The sequence below is a fragment of the Colobus angolensis genome, unplaced genomic scaffold, assembly GCF_000951035.1.
Source record: "Colobus angolensis palliatus isolate OR3802 unplaced genomic scaffold, Cang.pa_1.0 Scaffold23, whole genome shotgun sequence".
NCBI lineage: Eukaryota > Metazoa > Chordata > Mammalia > Primates > Cercopithecidae > Colobus > Colobus angolensis.
This window is the reverse complement of record NW_012115488.1, coordinates 9414303-9435440: the sequence shown is the minus strand read 5'-3', so window position 1 is coordinate 9435440 and position 21138 is coordinate 9414303. Positions and strand designations below refer to the sequence as shown.

The 21138-nt window shown below is 35.7% G+C and overlaps 1 protein-coding gene across 1 annotated transcript in view; it reads right to left on the bottom strand.

Moving 5' to 3' along the window:
- ADGRV1 (adhesion G protein-coupled receptor V1) overlaps positions 1-21138 on the bottom strand; it is a 605676-nt gene that overhangs the window by 396880 nt on the left and 187658 nt on the right. Inside the window, exons 51-59 of the mRNA XM_011944259.1 lie at positions 18207-18426; positions 17666-17870; positions 12789-12935; positions 9666-9921; positions 8264-8466; positions 6826-7002; positions 6275-6457; positions 4114-4293; positions 259-423 (exon numbers count right to left, since the gene is read on the bottom strand). Of these exons, the coding sequence (XP_011799649.1) occupies positions 259-423; positions 4114-4293; positions 6275-6457; positions 6826-7002; positions 8264-8466; positions 9666-9921; positions 12789-12935; positions 17666-17870; positions 18207-18426 (1736 nt within the window). The remainder of the gene's footprint in view (positions 1-258; positions 424-4113; positions 4294-6274; positions 6458-6825; positions 7003-8263; positions 8467-9665; positions 9922-12788; positions 12936-17665; positions 17871-18206; positions 18427-21138) is intronic.

The window sequence follows — 21138 nt, the reverse complement described above, 5'->3', positions numbered from 1 at the left end:
GACATAAAGATGGAAACAGCAGACACTGGGGACTATTTGAGGTGGGAGGGTGGGAATGGGGTGTGGGCTGAAAAACTACCTATTGGGTATTATATTCACTATTAGGTTACAGGCTCACCAGAAGCCCAAACCCCAGCATTATGCAATATACCTATGAAACAAACCTGCATATGTGCCCCTTGAATTTACAATAAAAAGGAAAAAGAAACTCAAAGACAAATTAGGGAAAAAACACATGAGTCCTAATGCTGACTATACCTCATCAAAATGAAGGGTCCCATTCAAAGGACTAAGGTCATGTTTAGCCTTCTCATCTACGGTCCACTGAAGTCGGACGGTTCCTTTTCCTCCTGGGGACCGGACAACCGTCAGTGTCACATATGAATCTGGGTCATCGGATGAAAGGGATTCATCAATCATTACCTGAAAGAAGAAAATCCAGTAAGGCAAAAGAAACAAACAAAAAGAGCAGGATCAACAAATAGAATCTTATTTCTGTTTACAATGACTGCAGTTTTAAAGTTTAGAATGAATGTTACATGTTATGATCGTGTGGCAGAAATTTTTTTTTTTACCAAATCCCACTTTCTATTCCTAGATGCTCAACTAGTTGGCATTTCCTGTCTTCTCTTGCAATTAGGTAGGGCATGCGACTGAAATTTGACCCAGAGAATAGAGGCAGAAATGACTTATGCTGCTAATATTCTTGCCATAAACTTCCACACAAGACCCCACATCCTCTACTTTTCCATTTGGCAGGTGAATAGAGAGGATGCCCAGGACATAGAAGAGGACAGAACCCCAAGGCGGAGAGAGTCTAGGGCCTGAGAGCTGCCAGTTGAATAAGAGTTGTCCATAAGCATCAGCCGACTGGGCACTCTAGTGCAGGATTCCTGCATGAAGAAGAAATGCACATTTACTATATGAAGAAACTGGATTTGGGGGGATCTTTGTTACTACAATCAGGCTCCCCACATAATACAGACCTAAACTGTCCTCTGTATTATCTGTAGTGTACCTACTTTAGTGAGTCGAAGTTTAAAAGTGGTTTTATTAATCTGAGATAAAGAGAGGAGATTCAATACATTCATTTACCAGCACTATTTATTTTTTATACAAGTCCTTATTTACAGATCTAGTTTAAGTGAAGTATATATGTTGACTCTGTGAAGCAAAGTCCTCATTGAACCTATATCATCCATCCGCTATATAAATAGAAAATATAACACAATGCTTTCCACTTTCAAGACAGATAGAAGCTTAACATGCAATACAATCTTGTTTTGTTTTCTTCATGAGATTTGCATTGATGTCAACTTCACAGATTTAGAACAAACTGAAATGAGCTTTTATTGTGTGTCAGTTCTTACATATACCTTATCTTATTTAAGCCTCACAGAAACTCACAGAAATCTGAGGGCCAGATATATACATACATTTGGAGATGAGGAGCCTGGAATCTAATTAGGATATTTTAACTCCAAACTGTTCATACCACTCCTCAGGGACTAGAGATATTTAGCAAGAAAAAAATAGAGGAAATCCATTATATAAATCTTCTTGATTCTATAGATGTAACATTTTAGTTTAGGTTTCACAAATAGATTTCCACGGGTCTCTGCTATTCCCAGGGCTTTGATGTACTTACCACATTGCCCTTGTGAACAGCTTGTTAATTTTGATGGATTTTTACTAACAGTCTTTTCTCAATGTATCTCTCAGCTGTGATCTAATCTGTGTCACCAAATAATGCTAACAGAATGTTTATTGTGTGCACAATATTGTATATCTCATTAAGGTTAAAAGATAAACTCCATGTTACCAAGAAACTTTTGTGATAGGAAAGATAGGATATAAGCAAGGGAAGCAGTCACAAAGGGCTGAGCATCATGCAGCTACTATTATCACCAACAATCAAAATAGCCATTGACATCTAATGAATTAAAGCCCAAGCACATGTGCTTTACATATTCAACAATACAGTAGGAATTGGGTAACCTAAATCTTTCCTTTAGACTCTAAGACAAATTGAAAATTTGTAGCTGTAACAATATTATTTCCCAGACCAAGTGTGCTTAACACTAGGTTTAAAACACTAGAGTTTATGATCGCAGTTACAATAAAATGAATAAAAATTATTTATGAATACTAGTGTAGGTGTTCATTTACTCTAACAGTAAGAGTAGATTATAAACACATTGTCCAGTGCCCAAGTCCAAAAGTTTGATGAAAAACGTTATTGTGAAGTTTCATCAATTGAAGATTTGAACACTAAACCCTGAACTTTTAATCTAAACTTATAAGCTAAGAGACATTTTATAAAAAATAAATTACATATTCATGTGTAATTTTCTGCTGCTTGGGAGATATTCACAGTCACTCTTTTGCCAATCCAACACTCCTTACAAACATAGCTGCCCATTTTCTTTTTTCAAGGAAGAGCTCATTGGGCTACAGCGAAAGTTTGTTCTGTCCCTCTTACAGGTCTCATTTTCTTATGAAATTGAAATTAAATAGCCAAATCATTAGGCAGTTATTTGTTATATTTCAATTTTGGAGCATCTGGGAACTCCAGCACTTGTAGGCAAGCTGTGGGTCTAGCCTTGCATCCACAGGACAGTAGAAAATTACGGCAATTGGTTTATTAATTAAAAGAAATCTATGTGAATTACTGACTACCTATAAGTGATTAAATGAAGGGAATGGTGACGTATGGAGCTGGAAAAGTTGCTGAGTATATGGGGATTATCTAAATACTTTTATGGTTAATTCATACTTTGGAATTTCTTTTGAAAGGTAAGGTCATAATATTATGTCATAATTATGTAATAATAATTATAATGGAATTTATAGTGTTTTATACTTAAGATGTAGTGACAATTTAGTACTGGATACCAAATCTGGCTGCACAAACACTTAGTTTTCATGATTAATTAGGCTTTTTTCTCTCTCTCTCTCTCTCTTTGTGGCTGAATCAATAATAATTGGGTTCCTTCTTTCAAGTCTTGGAAGTAAACAGCCAATGAGAAGTGAGAAGAAATGCAGAGAAATACATGAGCTGGTGGGGGGTGACTGTGGTGTTTTGTTCTACATAAGTCACAACAGACTAGCATAACAGTGGGTAATATAAATCCCTCACCAGGTAAACCCACTGTGGGATGTAACACCCAGACCCATGACAGAATCCTGCCTGTGACCAGAATGGTGGTCTGGCAGTAAAGCAGGCAGAGAATAGGTGGTGTGGATGAAAAGTACATCTTGGTCTACTACACCCAATAAATAGGAATCTGTTCCCCTTCGTAATTTCCTGATATTAAGGCTCACATTACTATCAAATTGTGTGCACAGGCTGGTGGATGGGCCCCTAATTCAATAGCCCACTCAAAAGATCCTTGAGAAGAGACTCAAACGTGAAGGGTAATAAAGACTTTCTTTTTTTTTTTTTTTTGAGATGAAGTCTCACTCTGTTGCCCAGGCTGGCATGCAGTGCTGTGATCTTGCCTCACTGCAACCTCTGCCTCCCGCGTTCAAGTGATTCTCTTGCCTCAGCCTCCCAAGCAGCTGGAACTACAGGCATGCACCACCACACCAGGCTAATTTTTGTATTTTTTTAGTAGAGACAGGGTTTCATCATACTGGCCAAGCTGGTCTCGAGCTCATGACCTTGTGATCCACCCGCCTCGGCCTCCCAACGTGCTGGGATTACAGGCGTGAGCCACCACACCGGGACTCGTTTTTTTTTTTTTTTGAGATGGAGTCTATGTCGCCAGGCTGGAGTGCAATGGCGTGATCTCTGGTCACTGCAATCCCTGCCTTCTGGGTTCTAGCGATTTCTCCTGCCTCAGACTCCCAAGTAGCTGGGATTACAGGCACACACCACCATGCCCAGCTAATTTTTGGATTTTTAGTAGAGCTGGGGTTTCACCATGTTGGCCAGGATGGTGTTGATCTCCTGACGTTGTGATCCGCCCTCCTCGGCCTCCCAAAGTGCTGGGATTACTGGCCACCACGCCTGACCAAGACTTTCAAAACAAAAATGCAAGACACTTTCTACTCAAAATTACATGAAACACTAGCCTGAAATAATGCATTCCCCTGATATATTTAACTTACTGTCTTTTCTTCAAATCCAAATACTCCAAATGGAGAATCATTTTGTGGAATAACAACAGTTACCACAACATCATCACCAAGTCTGCCACCTCCAGCAACACTGATCAAGGAAATATTGAAAGTCTCTGTCAATTCAAATTCAGCATCATCAATTATGGTCATTTCTATCACTGCAGTAACCTATGAAAGAAAGGAAGGAAGGGAGAAAAAGAAGGAGGAAAAGAAGGAGGAAGATAGGAAATGAGGAAAGAAATAATGTAGTAACAGTTTTTGCTTATATATATTTTAATTTTTTAGCTGAAACTAAAAAACTTAGAAACATGGTACAAAAAAGTAGTTGTTTTGCTTATAATATTCGTAATACTTTTAAAGTTGTATATATTTATGGCATATATATTTATGGCATTTTAAAGTTGTGTATATTTATGGTATTTTAAAATCAGAAATTTGCTATTACTTTCAAGATAAAAAATTATTGATGTGATAAGATAGTATTATTTATACATTAAAAACAATAAATCCTTATTCTTAAAATGTTTTTAATGTCATGCAGGTTCTAATACCATTGCACAAACATAAAATGCAGTATGCTTGGTATTAATATTACATGATATGAAATTTACATAAAAATTTCCATTGTCTTCCACAATTAAAATAAATCCCATTGGTTTCAGATACTGTTTTTGCAATGCAGTCAAAAAGAAAGGCAGAAAGAAGACCCAAATGTGCTATTCCTGGATGTTTATAATCAGGATTTAGTTCAATTTTCTGAGTCTATGTTAAAAGTTTTTATAAACTTGTAAATAAACCTTGATCCAGCTTGCAGTTTCACTATTGGTCATAAAAATATTCCAATGTTTTTGACACAGACATTTATCAGAAAATGAAGTTTTTCTATCTAAATCTACCTAAAATCTTTAATTTAACAACAGAGAAAAGTGAAAAACCTGGATATCACACTCAGGTGGAAACATGAATAAAATCAAATGCTCAAATAGAAGCTAATTAAATTGCCTGCACGTCAAATCTGTGCTGTAAACTACAGAGTCCCTTCCTTAGAGGATGTGAATTTTAAGAATAAACCTGATCCTCAGGATGCTGGTTAATGATGGAACTTGAACTTCACACACAGATAAAGAGTTGATAATGTCATTAAAGTTGGAAGGCTGCTTCAATGATTTAAATCAATGTATTTGTTTCAAATCAACGTATTTGTTTCTGCTTTTAACATAAGAATCTCATTGACTTGCATTCTGCTCTTTTTACTAGGAAATGTTTCAAGTTCTAAAACTGTTTTAAAAGCTCAGGATTTCAAAAATATTAACACTAATATGTTTTTCTGTGTAGGAAAATCTAGATCTGTATGCTTACCTTTTAACAGCATTTACTACTGCCCACCATGAGCAACTAATAAGTTGATGCATACTCTGGTAATCTGTCTAGCCAAAATAAGGCTACCTGTAGACAGAGGTGCTAGTTGAAGTTACTAACATTTCATGGTTGTTCATAAGCCTTTTCCACTTACTGATTAAAAAAAAAAGTGTATGAAAACATCTTATTCTTACATATTAAAAAATGCCAAGTTTACAAAATTTGTAATTCTTGGGGAATGTTTCATAACATTTAAGACTGGTGAGCCTAAATCTAGAATATTGTTTTTCAGTTTTTCAAGTTTTAACTATTTTGTTCATTTTCTCTTAGTCATTTTTTTAAATTATAAAGGGCATTTTAGATATTAAGTAAAAACTGTCCATACTTTTAGTGCAAATTCTAAATAAATATCTATATTTACTGGCATTAAGAAACAAAATAAAAGATAAAAGAAACTAAAGTCCACAGGAATAGTCTAGTTCATCAGACAGTTTTCTATATATTGTTAGGCATTTCTAAGTCAATTATTATCCTGTTTTGTAACTTCTATTTATTTTAAATAAAACTGGGGCAGGGGGTTCAGAAAAGGGTAAGATTGTTGTATCTTTATAAGTCTCTTCCCATGCCCATTAATAAATTGTATTTCAATTAATAATATTTGTTTGACTCAACATAGGAACATTTAGAGTATAATGCATTTAGCAATCACTAATGTACATTCATTTGATGGATGCCTACAAAATGTCTGAAGTACAAGGCAAAAAGACTAATATGTTAGTGACTGGCGTACTTGTCTATCTGCAAATTCAAGAATCCCATGAGATGGTTTAAAGTCTTCCAGGCCAGCACTGTCTGGTGATGCTTTCCAATAAACATTTACTGCCCCAAAGCTTCCAGCCAGCCGGACTACAGGAACTTGAAGAACGTTCAAGGGTGGAGGCACTTCATAGGCAGTAATAACTTCCCCAGCGCCCTTTAAGTAAAGAATATCAGTTGAAAGGCAAGATAAAACAGTAACTCTCATAAGTCATCTTTCTAAACGTATTGTTTCTACTTAACTTTCTATACTTCATCCTTCAAAGTAGAAATTAACAATCAGATATAAGCATGCATAAAAGGTCTTCTGAACTCTTACGTTTAATTTAATGAAAGTAAACTTGTTGAATCCTTTGGTCTAGCCCAAAGAGATCTAAGTATTAGTTTATAAGAGCAATTTGGTTACTTATCTATTTAAAAATAGAGACAAAGCTAAATGTTTTGCGAAAAAACATTACAAAACACTGGCCAAAACAGCAGGAAGAGGCTTCTGTATGACTGTAAACAAATGAAAGTTCGTCTCACTCTAATAACATGAAACATAAAAATTCCTCTGGGATCGTCATTTTCTTCAATCATTATCTCAGCTACTTCCATTCCAGGCCTCCGCACACTTGGCCGTCCTGCAGAGAAGTCAGTGTTCACCAGGTTCACCTCAGTGATAGTGACAATAAATCCTTCCTCCAATTCAGGAATATCATCCTGGGGAATGGGGGAAAAAGATGGTGTTTCATTTTTTTTAAGACATTTAACTTGCATTGAATACTTGATATGTTTCAGTAAGGAAATAATTGACTTTGTTCATGGGAATGGGTAGATCTGTCAAACACAGAAAAGATTATTGTTATATTTTAATACCTTCCCACTGACAACTTCAGAATCTATGGAATATTCTAGCTCACTGGTGATGTTTCAATGGAATCTTCACACTCATTAGCAAATAAAACAATTTTTAAAAATCTATCCTGAAATTTTGACCATATTCTATTGTATGTTTTACATATTTAATATCCCAAAAGAAAATTTAGGAAACACTGGTAAATGCTACATACATTTTTAAAGTGCTCTAGACTTGAAAATCTAGATATAAGCCTATATTTAATTTTTTAAAATTTCTTATTGTTTTCACATAATAAAAAATTTCCAAAGATAATAAATACTCTAAAAAGAGGAGAAAAAAACCCTCATTTCTATCCTATCCCTTATAACTTTCCCAAATTATACTCTTCAGAAGATACTATTACCTAAAACCACTAATATCACTATTAGTAACACTAACATTATGTAATATATTTATTTAATAACGTAATATATTCTACAGTATATAATATATAAGATTAATACTATTTATATAATATAAAACAACATTTTGTTATTTTATAATAATATTAACACTAATCCACTATTAACCACTTTCAATTTCTTGTGCATCATTACGGATATATTCACACATTCTCCCCCTCTCTTTCTCTGTTTTTCTCTCTCTCTCCAGACATATATGGATAAATACAGATAGCTAAAACCAGATCTAAACCATCTGAAGACTAATCTTGATTCAAGTAATCATATCATGAAAGGAAAAATACTGTCCTATTAAATGAATAATAAAAATAACCAGATTGATTTGGGCATTTCATTTGTTGTCATTAGTTTAAAAACTGACAAAACAAAATTACAGTGGATCCAATCAGATATAATTAATCTAAATTCAGTGCTTCAAAATTCATTCAAACAATATCCAGTTCAAGAATAAATACAAGTAATAGACATCATTTTTGTCAGCCAGTTATAAATATTCATTCATTATTAAATATTTAGGTGGGTGGGAACATTAGCTTACTTTTTTATGCTTAAAAGCATCCTTTTATGAAAAAAAAAGGATTTTTACCTAGAAGAGCATCACAATTTTACTTAAGAGCATTTTCCTTTATTTTAGATCACATTCACGGCAGGCTTGACTTACTGGCAAAATGGAAACTTTGGCATGAGCTTCTTTTACATTTTCTTTCATTATGATTATTGTTTCTTGCAATATATAATCTTCATTCTCAGTAGCTTGATTATCGACATGCAGTAAGAAATTGGGTTTAGCTCTCAAGTGAATGGCAATATCCCCAAGTAGTCCTTTATCTCGAGCTATTTGTAATTGAAGAGTGGTGGTGTTTTCTGTAAGAGAAACATGCCACAAATAAATAGGCTTTTCTATTTGCTGCTAACGCTGTTCCAAGCACCTAGAGTGGAAAACTCTACTCTATCCCTTGTAGACAGTTAAGGAAAAAGAAGTGAAACAAAGACAATGTATACTCCCAAGGATTATTCTGTGCTTGGTCTTCCTGGTCGCCAAAGTTGGGCAGAGAATCACCATCCACTCCTAACATTATGTCCCAGTTCTAACCCCCCACTTCTGATTCTCTAAGCACCCTTCTATGTTGCACATGTCATACACATTAATAGAAATTGCTGCAAAGTCTTAGGCAAGTACAGATATGCAGGTTGAACAGAGATGATAATTATAAATGCTCAAAAGATTCTTCAAACAATGAAAAATTATGTATACAAAGTCATCATTTAATGACTAATCATTAAGAGTGATTTTGTTCTTACAGTGATGTGCCTATCACGAGGCTCAAAGTATTTCACAGCACCTAACTTTTATTTCATTGTTTAGATTTTAAAAACTTAATATGCCATATTAAAGACCCAGGAACATAACTACATGTCGTATTTTTCCCCTTGACTATTCAAGTGAAAGGTACTGGAAAGCTGGATGTCCATGTTATTATGTGACAAGTTTAGAACCTTCACCCAGCAGCTAATATGAATACTTATTTGGGTGATGATTTTAGTACTCAAAAGAGAAAAGTCTCTTTTTGTTCAACCTGCATATCTGTACTTCCCTAAGACTTTGCAGCAATTTCTATTAATGTGTATGACATGTACACTTCCCAGGATAAAATTATTCTAATTACTATTTTGGATTAAACAATTAATACCTTTAGTGCCATGTACATTTCACTGTGTTGCTCATTGTTCTCTGTAACTATTGAAAATCTACAGAAAGTATAGCTGAGTGAAGAGAACATGAATGATGAAAAAGAAAAAGTAAAAAAAAGTCACCTCTACTGCACTCACAACTAAAATATTAATATTTCTATTATAATGTATCTTTAAAAAGATACATTTCCTATAACATTATTGCTAGGTGATTTCACATGATTACCAAATTTAACAACAAGGATTGAGTATGACCTGTCAAACTGAAAAAGTCATATAAAAAGAGAAATTTACATTCCCTATAAATATTAGAATTAAATTATCCAATGAAGCTTCTCATTAAAACCTGAAAGATATTTAACAATATTTACCTTTAGGTTCTGCTACTCTAACGAAGACAGACACAGCATGCCAGCCCACCAAGCCAAAAGGTGAGTCACTGGGCAAAGTTGTTATAACAGACTTGCTTCTGTCCTGATCAATAGTAGCACCTTTGTATGAGTCCTCAACCCCTTCTGTAGTGATACGGGTGAGGGTTACAATCACAACCTCTGATAACTCTGGTATATTATCAGCAAGAACAGTCAGAGTGATTGTTGACAGTACCTGGCCTTCAGTAAATGAAATCTAGAATTTTAAAGAAAGAAGATGTTATTTATTTTGTAATTGTCACTATGTAGAAAGAATATTTAAAAATTTGATCTTCTTTTATTAAACCCATAACTTAAATAGCAAGAGATATTTAAGCAACATAATAATATGATTCTACAAATCAGATGCCTTTCATATTAACAGAAGATTGTTAGGAAAAAGGAAAAAGCAAACCATTTATAAACTTTAAGCTAATAATAATAAAAAAAAACATGCAGCCAAATTGTCAAATACTGGAGCCTGAATTCCATTCTAAGATAAAGTACATAGTCTCTCTGGGAATCTGAGTTCTAGATACCATATACAAAGATCCATAAAAATAAAATAAGGTGGCATACTAGCTTAAAGGTTTTTCTCTACAAAACTTTTGCCCAGATTATTTCCTCTGACTAAACTCTGAACAGATATATCACTAAGCAATGAATCAACTAAAACACAGGTGGAGAGAGAAAGATAGGGAGAGATGCAAATCATTAGCATCTCTCTTCTCCTTTTGTGTCTCTCCTGTCTAGAGAGTTAAATCCAAATTTGCTAAAAAGCATCTGAAATCCTTGCTGATAGGACTTCTTGAATGTCATTTTCCACTGATTCTCACCTCACACACCACTCTCCAGCAATGCAGCTACAAACTATTTATAATTATTCAAACTAGCATTATAGGCTGATGTATCTACCTTTGCTGACATTCATCTTTCTACCTGGAAAAGGCAATGTAGAATATAAATTCAAAAGCTCTATTCAGTCTATCATTGATGGTCATTTAGGTTGATTCCATGTCTTTGCTATTGTGAAGAATGTTGCAATGAACATACACATGCATGTGTATTTATCACAGGATGATTTATATGCCTTTTAAACTCAGTAATGGAAATGCTGTATTGAATGGTATTTCTTTCTTTAGGTATGCAGTCACAAAAGAAAAATAAGATCATGTCCTTTGCAGGGACATAGATGGAGCTGGAGGCCATTATCCTTAGCAAACTAACACAGGAACAGAAAACCAAATACCACATGTTCTCACTTATAAGTGGCAGCCAAATGATGAGAACACATGGACACATAGAGGGAAACAACACACACTGGGGCTTATTCAAGGGTGGAAGGTGGGAAAAGGGAGAGGACCAGAAAAAACAACTAAGGGGTACTAGGCTTAATACCTGCGTGATGAAATGATCTGTACAACAAAACCCCATGACACAAGTTTACCTATGTAACAAACTTGCACATATACCCCTGAACTTAAAATAAAAGTTACAAAAATAAATTCAAGAGCTTTAGTAATAAAATCAGAGGTCAGAAAACTACTGCTCAATGGCCAAACCCATTTGTCATAAATCAAGTTTTACTGGAAGACAACCAAGCTCATTCAATTGCATATTTTCTGTTGCTGCCTACATTGTCTGCTAATATTGTTTATATTTTCTAGCACAATTCTACTATAAAGGCAAAGTAGTAGTGAAAAAGACCAAATGGCTCACAAAGCCTAAAATACTTACTATCTGGCCCTTTACAGAAAAAAAATGTACTAGCTCCCTGAATGAAATAATTAATTCTTCCAAAATATAGTCTATGTTTAAGGTACCATTATATATTTAAATTAGAAATAATTGTAATCATGTTTATATAAGAAATGACAATTGGGGAAATATAAATCAGAACATATAGAACCTGACAGACACAACTTACAGTTTTGGTAGCTTACCTAAAGTAAATATTAAATGCAACAGAATTTGCTATAACACTCTTAATATACAGAAGCTCCAATCACCTTTGAAATAATACAGAAACCTAGAATTGATGAACCATGATATATATCTGTCCTTTTTTTGAGACAGTTCCATGAGAGTTCCTTTAAAAGAACTCTTCAGAGAAGCATTTAGGCAATATACACGGACTAATCTATGAAACCGAAGGCAAGCCAAGAAGACAACCCATCTTCCAGCTAGGAATGAAAGGCTCTCTGATCCCTCTTGTTGTTAATTATGTACTTATTTGGCTCATTCTGATTCCATTCTTGAACCTCAGCTCCAGCTTTATACTATTCTCCAGTAATGGATAATCTTGTCATCTGGCCAGATCCCTTCTTGGGGCTGATGTACCCATCCCTCGGCTACTAGGAACAACAGGTTCTGTGCTCCTCATTGGGAATCACCCTGTGCTACAGCAAAGGTCTCACTCAAGGTTATACCCAACCCTGAGGGTGGCCTGAAGCCAAGGACTGCTAAAATGGGGATGTCAACGGCTCAGCTCTAAACTGGAAACAACTCCTAAGGACCAGCTCATCTCCTGAACTCAGTTGCAATCAACCTCAGCTGCAACTGCCTGTGGATCAACTTCTCCTTCTGCACATCCTCACCTTCCTCATATCCTCATAGATGTATCTCCCTAAAATCCTTCTGTCCACAACTCTCAATCTCAGAGTCTATTTACAGGAAACCCAACCTCTACCACTCCACAACTCAGATCTACTTTTTCATATGTCCGACTGTTTTACACAGACTTGTTCCCTACTTACTACTTCCATTGTGCCTAAATCTGGAAACCACATTTTAATTTTATCTTTCTAACAATGTAATGCACCCACAATGTGGCTAAAGAATGTACTGAAACTCAAAAAGAATGACCTTTTAAAGGAAAATTTTGGTTTTATATTTTAAAAAAAAAACAATACCCACAACAAGAAAATTAACCTTAAAATTGTATCCCTCTCTACGATGATTAGTAGGAATTCAGTGTTGACATGGTCAAACTCAATCACTTCATCCATAAGGCAGGATTTGGCCCCATACACCACTAGTAACCATAATTTAAAAGTGTCTCCTATAACTTTGTAAATTACATACCACTCCTGAGGTAGGAAATACATCACTAATACTTCCATCAGCTTCCCATGCTACGGTTATACGACCATATGTGCCTTTCAAGCGTTCAACATTCAAGGTTACTAGGCTATCTTGCTCCATTTCTTCCACTTGCTTATATAATGAATTCTGAAAAAGTACACAGAAAGTCACAGAGGGTTACCTGAAATTACATAATCAGATTTCTTTTTTTGTCTAATGTTATTATGAATTTGCAAACTTCACGGTCCTAAGCAACATGACATAGTAAGTGAAAACAACAATTAAAAAACAGTCACATAGAATGACCATGATTTAAAACATACATGTTTGAATAAGTAAAAGACTAAGTGAAAGTAAAGAAAAATGTTAATTATTATAGGATTATTTTGTTTGTTTCTATATTTTTCGAATTTTGCTCAGGGAACATATATTACATTAATACTCAGAAAGCATGTACTTTTGTAAAAGTATTCATAGCATGCAAAAAGTTTGTAGAACAGAAAGGATATAGAGTTAGGAGAGCAGGGAAGCCTTTTTCCCCTTTGTAACCTCTGGCAATCCCTCTAGGTCTTCGTTTCCTATTTGTAAAACAAAAGCTTGACCTACATGGTTTCCAGCATCCCATCCATGCGCAAGGTTGTCATGAGAATTAGAGCTTTCTCCTTGATCATTCACAAATGTCTGTTATCCTTAAATTCATATCCTCTGAAACGTTTCTGTGGGTTATCCTGTCTCCATTGATGGTGTTTCATCCTTAGCTCATGGCCTTTACAACTGTGTTTTCCTGCCTGAAATATCCCTTTCCCTTTTGATAGAATTCCTTACTTTCTTTGTTCTTCTTATCTATGCTTCCTAGCCTCTTTCTTTTGTCCCAAACTAATTATCTATTTCTGTGTGACTACAACATTCTTCACCAAACATACACAACATCTCTTGTCAGCCATTTCACGAACTGTTCCTCAAAATGAATGCTTCAAGCAATCTCTTCTTGCAATACTCCTGGATTTTTCATATCAGTAAAGCAAGAATAAAGAGTGTAAAGATTTTTAAAAATCTTTCCAATCAGGTCACTATGATAACCTGAAAAGAGATTCCCCCATTAATTTCTTAAAACTTATGAGAGCTTCTACTTAGAATGCTAATTTGAGTAGCCATTCTATCCTTTAGCAATATTTTACACAGTATTTTAACACATTGTTACAGATGTTACATAGTAATAAAATCTTGCTCCAGGCAATCAAGCATTCCTAAATAAAATGCCCTGATTTTAAAATATGCACATAATTTATTCACAAAAGACAATGCCTTTTTAAAAAGCCAGCTCTCTCTGGCTCCATGCCCTCCATTAATGAAGGTTAATAAAATAAGTACTTTATGAAGCCAGAAAATATTCGAGAAATTCTCATTATCTACTATATCTCATTTTGAAATGAGATTGTCCAGACATAAAAGACCTGTAATGAAGAATTCTACTGAACAGATTGAAAGAATTCAGTATCTGTTGGCAAGTATTAACTAACAGTAATTTTATGTCTCCAGAACAATTTTGGAACAAGCTTCATAAAGGGAAATCTACCATGCTCAAACAGTTGAGGAATAGCACGTGCTCTCCATCTGCCACAAGGCTGCAGGGTGAGAAGATGAAACCACATAGCAGAGCATGTCAGTTCTCACCCCAAGAAGCCCAGCTCTGCCCTACAGACTTGTATAAGGCCTTGAGAAGGCCTTGTAAGTGTCGTGCTTCTCCCACAGAATGACAGGTATGACAGGTTCATCCTAAGCCCCTAATGTGTGCCAGGCACTTCTCTGGGTGCAGGGATAAAGCTGTGAACACAGCAGTGTCCCAGCTCTCATACTCTTCAATTCTTGTATAAAAAAAAAAAAAAAAAAAAAAAAAACCTTGATGATAGACAAACTAGGAAATTATAAGTGTCATAAAGAAGAAACTTTTTATAATGATAAAAAGATATAGAATGATGGTGGGGAGCTGCAATTTTCCATCAATGAAGATCTTTCTGGTAAGGTGTCATTTTGCAGAGATCTGAAGAAAGTGAAGACACAAGTGAGTACCTAATAAAAATAGGAGTACTCTTGTTTCTTTCTAACTTTCCCCACCCACGACCCAGTTCATGTCTTATGAGTTGCCTTTTCTTTCACAATAGCCACTGGCCACATGTGGCTATTCACCAATTGAAATGTAGTTAGTGTAGCTAGTCTATAAGTGTAAAATGCACACTAGAGTTTGAAGACAAGATATGAAAAATGTAAACTATTTCCTTAATGATTTTATGTTCACTGCATGTTGAAAAAATATTTCAGATATATTGGGTTAAATAAAATATATTAAAATCAAATGACTTACTTCTTTCTACTTTTTAAAAAATGTAGGCTGCTAGGAAACTTACATTTTCATATGTGGCACACATGATATCCCTATTGGGCAGAGATGCCTCAGAAGAAGCTGATCTATGCTTACTTAGCTCCAGGGATGGGCCAGATTGAGTAGCAGTGTAAACTTCTGACCCTTGCATGCAATAGTCACAAGACTTTAAGCACATCCAAAATTCCTCATCTTATCCCCTAAACCTGCTCTTCCTATATCCATAAGTCAGTGAACACGCTTCCCATAGCTCCATCAGTTATTACTGTAATAATTCCTAACTGGTCTATTTCTGTCCTTGCCCACTTACAACCTATTCTCTGTAATACGGTCAGAGTTGTTCCTTTTAAAATGTGAGTCGGATCATTCACTTTTCTACTCCACCCCCTTCAAAGGCTCTCTAATTCCCTCAGGGTCCAAATTCATTACAATGCTAGCGGGCTAATGCAGGAAATTGTTCATACAGCAAACCTGACTGCTATCCATCTGGACAACGAGACGAAAGCCATTGTTCACAGGTCGGCTCTCTGCTGGTGTCTGGGAACTTGGATTTCAAGAGAGTTCCCACCATTCCCAGAACTGTTAAGCAGCTGCCAGTGCCTACACTGCATAATAATTGTGGTTTATGCTGAACATTCATTTTCTTTCTGAGAGTCTAGAATTTTGGTATGTGCCAGGCAGAGGGTGCCTGCATGATCATGATCAGACCCCAGTTAAAATCCTGGGTCCTGTGTCAATGGGTGGGGTTGGGAGTGGGAATCTTAGAAGCTTGCCCTGGCTTCCTCTGGACTTTACCCCATGAGCTTTTTCCCTTCAATGATTTTATTTTGTATTCTTTGCTGTAATAAATCATAGCCATGGGTATGACTAAATGCTAGGTCCTGTGAGTCCTCTTAGTGACTCATCGAAACTGTGGGTGATACTGGGAATTCCTGACACAGAGCCCTGGCCCTGCACTGTTGAACCTCATCCCCTGTCACATACAGACATCAGCCACAGTGGCCTCCTTGTTGCTCCAGATGGGCAGGGCTGCACTGCAGGGCCTTTGCTCTTGCTGATGGGTCCTTCTGCTTTAAATATTCCTACCCAGCTATTACATAGCTCACACCCTCATCTCCCACCGATCTTTGTCCTTCTATCATTTCCTCCAAACAGCCCTTACTGATCATCCTATTTTAGATTTCCCCACATGCAACCTCCACTCCCTCCCTTGCATTCTCCATCTGCCTTGCCTGCCTAACATTTCTTCATAGTACACTCATCACCATCAAATATAGCACATATTTTCTTATGTCTGTGTTTACTGTCTTTCTCCCCTTGCTCTCTCTAGAATTTAAGGATCATGAAAATAAAGAATTTTGCCATTTTTATTTTCTATCATGACTCTAGCATCTGAAACAGTATCTGGTACATAACAGGCGTTTGTTAAATGACTGCTGCATGATTCAGTGAATGAATGAGTGAGTGGGCTTGTTACCCAGTTCTGGACAATGAGATATAAGCCATTTTCTAGAGTCTTTTGGGAAATGTCTTCCTTACTTTGAGAATCTCATAAAATATATCCCTCTCCCCAAATGAACATAAACAGGAACATAGTAACCTTAACAATAACATCAGCTTTCAAACAACCAAATGAAAGTCAATTTTGTGATGGCAAAGTAGAGAGATGGAAACAATCTAAGCCATAATGACACGGTAGAGTATCCAACTAACCCCGAAGCTCACCTTCTTTTAGGACATGCTCTTGGTGTATAGGCAAATTTGGGTTAGGTTTTCCTTATATGAAAAATATTTCAGAGAAAGATACATGATAGCTGCAGTTATAACTCGAATTCAGAAGAAGAATTCACTTTGTCAAAAGGACTAAATGATGTAAATAAGAGATGTCCTTTTGCTTGCTGATAAAGAAATACGAAGTCTGGGCATAGGAGTGACTTAGGATTTGCATGGTTCTCTTTCTTCAGGAAAAGACATCTACACGTCCAACGTACATATAATTACAACACTCTCTCTCTCCTCCACCCTCCCCCTACCCCACCTCTCATTCTCTTCCCCTCTCCACAGAAGTAACAAAAGCATAATATGACAGTAATATATTCGTATGTGATGTGTATATCACACAGTATATATTGTATTTAGAATCTACGTCATCCTTTCTCTCTGGTAACAGAACTAACAGCAGAGTCAAACTTTTAGACCAAGATCAACCTGTTACATTTCAAAGTCAATCCTATAAAGGTAATCTGAAAATAGCAAAAAGATTAGGACAAGTTGACTCAGAATCCAGTGTGTAAGACTGTAAATTGCAAAATTCAGAATTTTTGAAAGTAGAATTCACCCTAGAATGCAGCATAAAAGGGAGGCAGGGGAAAGGGAAGCGAGAGAGGCTGATGATACATACTCAAACTATGACTTGCTGAGTGCTAATAATAGCTAATACACAAATACAATAAATCAAACATTTGCATTGCAAGTGCAGGGTCTTCAGTATCATTACCTGAGCAAATGCAACAATTCCATAGGCATCATCATTAGACAGGATGGTTATTGTTACAGAATCATTAATACCAATCTCTGCTCCTCCTTTGGGATTTTTAAGTTGAACTTTGAAGGATTCTTCTTTTTCTGGAACTGTATCATCAAGGATATTTACTGCTATTGTAGCTTCTCTGTCACCCGGTTCAAATATCAGTTCACCTGAACTACCATAAGAAGCATATACAAAATAAGTCAACTACAACAAATTTAAGACATATACATAGTAGACTACTCATAAAGTTACCATTACATTAATTGATATTAAAGGTTTGGAAGAATCACAACATTTCATAAATAAAATTTTAATCCAAAATATTCATGTAATACTGATTAACTTGGTAGAATAGATATTAGAAATATGGATAATAACCAAATTTCAGGCTGATAAATAACTCTTATATTTTGTATATTTTTCAGTCACTAAATAAAGTCTTGGAAATGAACTGTCATATAAAATTACGGTGAGCATAAATATACTTAGCATAAAATGTTGAACCTACCTAGGAATAAAGTCAGAATGGCTAGAAATGTAGGCTAGCTCATATATATGTGAATGAGTTCCCACTAGAGCTATTAAATTCTTGCTTGAATTAAGGGACTTTACTGTAACAGAAGCCACATCATAAGCAGAAGGTACTTCCAGAACAAAAGAGAATTGATTAAGCTCTGAATTCCAGCAGTAAAGAGCAGACATATCTTGGCCAACAAGAAGTATGTGGGCTGCAGGAAGGAAAGAAAAGACAACTTAAGATGTAAACTGTCACCTCCCACACTCCCTGCATCGGTTCCAAAGCAAAATCTTCCAAAGTCTCAAAGTTCCATTGTGATTCCTGAGGTAACTAAATATGCTTCAATTTCTGAAATAACTGGATGTAAATAATAATTTTTTAAGTGCTTTGGAATGACCAAGCCAGCTTGATGAGGTATCTATACCCATTTAATAAAAAAGAAATTACTAGCTGCTAAAACTCAAACTAATTTTAAACTCTTTTATATTCATCTTAATATTTATTAGATAGCAAAGTAGGATATTTTTAAAAGTGAAACATACTTATAATCCCTTCATGAAATATTTCATTTTCCTTTCTAGTTACCATTCATATGAATTCATAATTGACAGTTATAAACAGTATAAATACAAAAAACTCTTAATTCACAATATTACACCATGTCTATACTATTACAGTGTTCTATGTTTCTATATAGTTTTCAAGTCTATAATTTCAGTGCATAAATACATATGGTTGATCAAAATATATTTAATAATTTCCCTACATTTGATATTTGTTATTGTATATTTAATTATTAAACATTAAGTAGAAACAGAATTCTTCATGTTAATTATCTTCACTTGATAAATTCTTCAAGTTAATTAATTAGGCCAAAGGATATGAACAAAGTTATGACTCTTAAAGTATATTCTTCCAGTGTTTTTGAAATGTTATCAGGAAACCATACTTTTGATAGTTCAAAGCAAGGTTGGGTACAGTGGCTCACACCTGTAATCCTAGCACTTTGGGAGGCCGAAGCAGGAAGATTGCTTGAGCCCAGGAGTTCGAAACCCGGCAACACAGTGGGAGCCTGCCTCTACAAAAAATTTAAAAAAATTGGCCAGGCATGGTGGCAAGCACCTGTGGTCCCAGCTGTCTGGGAAGCTGAGGTGGCAGGATTGTTTGAGCCCAGGAGGTCAAAGTTGCAATGAACCATGATCATGCTACTGCACTCTACCCTAGGCAACAAGGTGAGATCTTGTCCCTATATACATATCAGTTAATAGGGTTGCACCTAAAAAAAAAGAAGTAAAAAATAGCTGAAAGGACATATTTTTTTCTACACAAGTTTAGAAGGAAAGGAGCTTACTATGTTATATACAATACTAAATAATTTTCAGACTTAAATAGAACTAGGAGAAAAAATGAGAAATCATAGAAAAACATGAACAAATTCCAGTATTTAGATAACCACATTGGAACATAAAGATATCAAATGAGATTGATTAGATATTAAAATAGCACCAAGAATAAGAAAGCAGAAGCCTCTTCTACAATTTCAGCTCATAGGTTACAATGGGAAGCCCCATATCCTTACTCTTACATATCAAGAACTATTGATCATGCTTTTTTATAGTAATGGATTTAAGTACTATCACACTTTAGCAAATGTTGCACAAAAAGTTAAGGCATCCAAAAAAAGGGTTATCAATAAACTTGCATTTTAAATGGCCATATAATTTTCATAAAGTTTTATAAAACTGGAGACACTCAGTAAAAAAATGAATTCAGGGGGATCTCAACATCCCTCAAGTTTAAAATGAGCTGATTCAATAGTCTCAACCAAGATAATCTCTGCCTGTAGTAAAATGACCTTCTGTACTTTGGACTTCCAATGTATATGAGCAAACCAAGGCCCTCCTCTAAGCTCTATAATCAGTAGTGTTTACTCTGCATGTGAATGGCAAACTTAACATATTCCAACCAACCTCATTTTCTGTGTCCCTAAAAGCCTGGTCCTCTCCCAAGCAATCACCACCATGGTAGTTACAGCACTACCATTCACCACCAAATGCCCAAATTAGGGCTCATCTTTGACATCCTCTTTTTTGCCTACCTCCGTATCTAATCTATCACCAACCCCCGTGGTTCTACTTGTGAGACATCATCTGAATCAATCTCCTTTAACCCGCATCACCTACCACTTTCCAAGCTTCATCATTCAACATCTCTAAAGAATGAGCCTCCAGCTCTTTCTCAGACATCTTCTCTTCTAACATTTTTCTTCCATGGCAGCCACACATGCATGCACACCTGTGCGCGCACACACACACAAACTCTCTTTCTCTCTGCCCATCTCTCTATCTCCACCTCCCCATCCCCTCCTCAAGAAAGGCATCCCAATACTCTTAGGATAAAGACCACAATCCTTTAAGTCCTATCTGATTACATCTTCAGTTAAGCCCAGTATCACTGTTCCCTTACTGTCTGTATTTTGGCCACATTTGTCCCTTTTTAGTTCTTACCTAAAAGCACATGCTCACCACCACCACCTGACCTCTCTGAACATGCTGTTCCCTTAGTCTGGAGCCTGCTCCATCATTAACTCTACCTCTTGAACTCCTACTCAACATATAATTCTCAATTAAATGATTCTTCCTTAAGTAAGGTTTCTGGGCATCTCTTAGACCAGGGCAAGTCCTCTCATTTTGTAGTATGAAAGTATTGTAGTCTTTCATAGCAGTTATCCATTTATAACTAGAAACTTATATGTATGATTATACACAATATCTCTCTTCCATGCTACATACGAAACTTCTTCAGGACAGGGTTTATATGTAGTTTTGCTTACCCTTGTTTCCCCAGGGTCTACCAATGGGCTTGGTACATAATTGGCACTTAAAATATCTATTAACTACTAAAGGAGAAAAGGGTGAGAGGG